Source organism: Cyprinodon variegatus, unplaced genomic scaffold (assembly GCF_000732505.1).
Source record: "Cyprinodon variegatus isolate N-32 unplaced genomic scaffold, C_variegatus-1.0 Scaffold583, whole genome shotgun sequence".
Taxonomy (NCBI): Eukaryota; Metazoa; Chordata; class Actinopteri; order Cyprinodontiformes; family Cyprinodontidae; genus Cyprinodon; species Cyprinodon variegatus.
The window spans coordinates 539,151-542,283 of record NW_015151036.1 but is presented as its reverse complement, the minus strand read 5'-3'; the positions used below and the strand labels follow the sequence as shown (position 1 = coordinate 542,283).

At 40.7% G+C, this 3,133-nt stretch overlaps 1 protein-coding gene across 1 annotated transcript in view; it reads left to right on the top strand.

Annotated features, from left to right (window-relative positions):
- The window catches only part of LOC107095904 (membrane-associated guanylate kinase, WW and PDZ domain-containing protein 2-like), a 147,610-nt gene that overhangs the window by 13,823 nt on the left and 130,654 nt on the right, over positions 1-3,133 (top strand). Inside the window, exon 3 of the mRNA XM_015392271.1 lies at positions 1,213-1,292. Coding sequence (XP_015247757.1) covers positions 1,213-1,292 — 80 coding nt within the window. The remainder of the gene's footprint in view (positions 1-1,212; positions 1,293-3,133) is intronic.

Here is a 3,133-nt window from a genome sequence, read left to right as displayed (position 1 = left end):
TTTTGTTTAATTTTTATACATTGTCTATGTTAAATAATGTGTGAAAAATGGACATCTTTCTTTATTCATGTTTCAAGTATTTAATACCCAACAAAAGAAAATCTTTTTTAATGCAGCACTGTTAAAAAATTTACCCTATTACATATTACACCTCTGCTGCCCTCCATCTCCCTTTTGTTGTTAAGTTACCATAGGGGGACCAGACCTCCTCTTTTTCCTGGACATGTCCTACTTTTCATACCTGAAAAAATGTTTGGGGGGAATTTAGAAATCGTCCTGGATTTTGGTCGACTACAGTGCAGCAGAACCGAGCCGTCAAGTCCGCGGTGAAGTTGGTTTGGAGTTGGATTTTCAAGCTCCGTGGGGTCAGCGGGATCTAGCAAACGGTTTATCCGACTGAGGGACTCTCAGCTGCTCCCTCCTCCCACACACTGTGCTGCAGTTAGGGACCGTCAACAAATCTTTGAACCAAGCACTCTTTAGAAACAAAAATCAATAAATTCCTTATCTTATGACCACCTAAGAAGAAACTAATATAAAATCATGCCAATAAAGCACACTTGCTTTTATGCAATGTTGCACGTTGGGACTTTTCTTTAATAGCTTCCACGTCATGTGACCTACTGACTCAAATTCTTAGTGAAATTGTTTTACTACATGATCCTGATGAGGCACAGTCATTTTTATTCTCTTTTAAGCCTTTGTATATTTTAAAACATTTTTATATTACAAATATAATTGATATTTCTTCAATAGCTTCCAGGTCATGTGACCTACTGACTTCTAATCTATGTCAAATTGTTCTACTGCTTTAGCCAGATGGGCCACGCTCATTTTTATTCCATTTCAATATATTTTTGCCTTACTTTTCTCCCCACCGAGATGCATCAGGTTTTACTAGCGGATCTTCATCTCTGACCTCCAGTTCTCTTCTGGTTTTCTCATCGTTCTTTAACCCCTCCATCAATCAATCTCTATCTGTCACATTTTAACCTCCTCCTCCGCTAACTAACGCGCAACAGCAAGCAAATTAAAAAATAATGATTCCTTTTTGAAGGCAGACACTCCATAGAAACTCATCCCTGCTCTCCTGCAGCCGAATTAGGAATCCGCCAACCTCTCGTCTCGCTTTTGTTCAAAGTCTCCTCTCTCTCGCCATCGACCACACTCCGTCTCACTCCCTCTCACTCCTTCTCTGTCTTGCCTCCACAGCCACAACACTAAGACAACATCGTGGCTGGACCCGAGGCTCGCCAAGAAGGCAAAGCCGCCCGAGGAATGCAAAGAGGATGGTGAGTGCTGCGTGTCCACGACTTGTTCTTTTTCACACTTTGATGCATTCATTGACGCTGGCTGCCCGCTGCATTCATTTTACCAAAATTCAGCTGTTGGTGTACTTCAAAACAGAGTCAGTACTGTTCAATCTATACATTATAAATCCTTTAGCTTGTTTCTTTGCTGGATTATTGCTTTTTTTAAAGCACTAAATGTACTGATAATGTCCATGTGTAGCGATTGTGGTTTCTGTCAATTGGAAACTGCTTCCAGAGAGACTGCAGGTCACAAAGACTTCTTTATCCTCATCTGAGGGAGATCTGAAATGTCCTTTAAACGCCCACGCTCTTCAAAAGGGGGGGGGGGGTGAACATCGTTGCAGCAACAATTGCAGAAAAATAAATAAATGCACAAGCTTCCTCGTCTTTAAGGAATTTTTCCATTAACTCGTGAGCAGAAAAGATTTCACAGTTGAATAGAAAGAGTGGAGGAGGAGATGGAGACGGCCAAGAGGAAACTGTTGCTTTAGTGCCTAATTAAGAAGAATTGAATCCATCATTATGGTGTCTCATAAAGTCTAACAAAATAAGCCAGTGGGCAGCATGTTTTACTACAGCAGACAGTATTTAAAAAGACAGAGAACTTTATAGTGCTATAGTTTGAGCTGAACACATAAAATGGTTAAGCTGCTGATTTCTTTTCATCCTTACCAAAAATATATGATCGTGTATTAATCTCGTTTAGCTGGTAAACCTCCAAAATCTTCCTCATACATAAAAAGAGGGAAAAGATGATGAAATGAAACGTGATTGATCCCTTTATCTCTACCACTTCCACCCATGTTCCTCTCTGGAGAACCTCCCAATCCCGAAGATATGGCTGATGTTTCGCGTCGATCGTAGCAAGTGTTTCATCAAGTCTGATTTTCCCATGTGAAAAAATGTAAAGCTGATTGTAGAGCGTTTGAGCAAGAAACTCTGCCTCAGGCTTTTATTTTTACAACCCCATTAATTCACCATGCAGATCGAAGTCCTTCACTGACAAATAAACCCAAAACATATCAAATCTTTTCTGCATTCAATGCATGATATAAAAAGAAACAGTTAATTGCTTTAATCTTAATCCGTTCCTTTAATTAGTCACCTCTGATCTCGTAAACAGTTCATTAGTCAGGATTTCTGATCAGCTGCAGTCATATTTTCAGTCCTGATTAAAAGCAGCAGCGGTTTTACTATATTCACATTTTCAGGGAGTTTGTTCTAAAGCTGAGAACCTCAGCTTTAGTTTTTTTCCTGTTATTTAGTTCAGTTCCTGGGAACACTGAGTAAATTACCTGCTAATGTTTGAGCCAGAGACCAGGAATCAGCAGTTTACCGACCAATAACAGAGTCTTCCATCCTGTAGTATTTATCCCCTGCAGGGATTAGGAATCGGTGAGTTATGACCCATTCTTTTAGTGTGGTTTGGGATTCTGGTGGCAGCTTTATGGATGAGCCACAGCTGTCTGATGGAATAATCAGCTGGAGACGCCATCACACCAATCAAACTACCAAAATAAAGCAGGGGGTAAAGCATTCCGACTCGTAGCGATTGTCTGTGGGTAAAAAAAATCAGTCGAAACTAAAATGACAATAAATAAATAAGAAAAGGACGATCAAATTCCCCCTTGCGTTTGTCAGCCAATCATCAACTCCTGCATGCTGTGCTCCAGGAAGCTTACTTACGCATCCAGCAGCAAAAAGGTGCTACGCAAACATGAATCAGACCTTAGTCATCAAGCTGCTGTTGGTCCGGTCGCGCAAACTACATGTTTTCCGGGAGCTACGACAACAGCTGATGTACCAGTTAGAGATGTCCC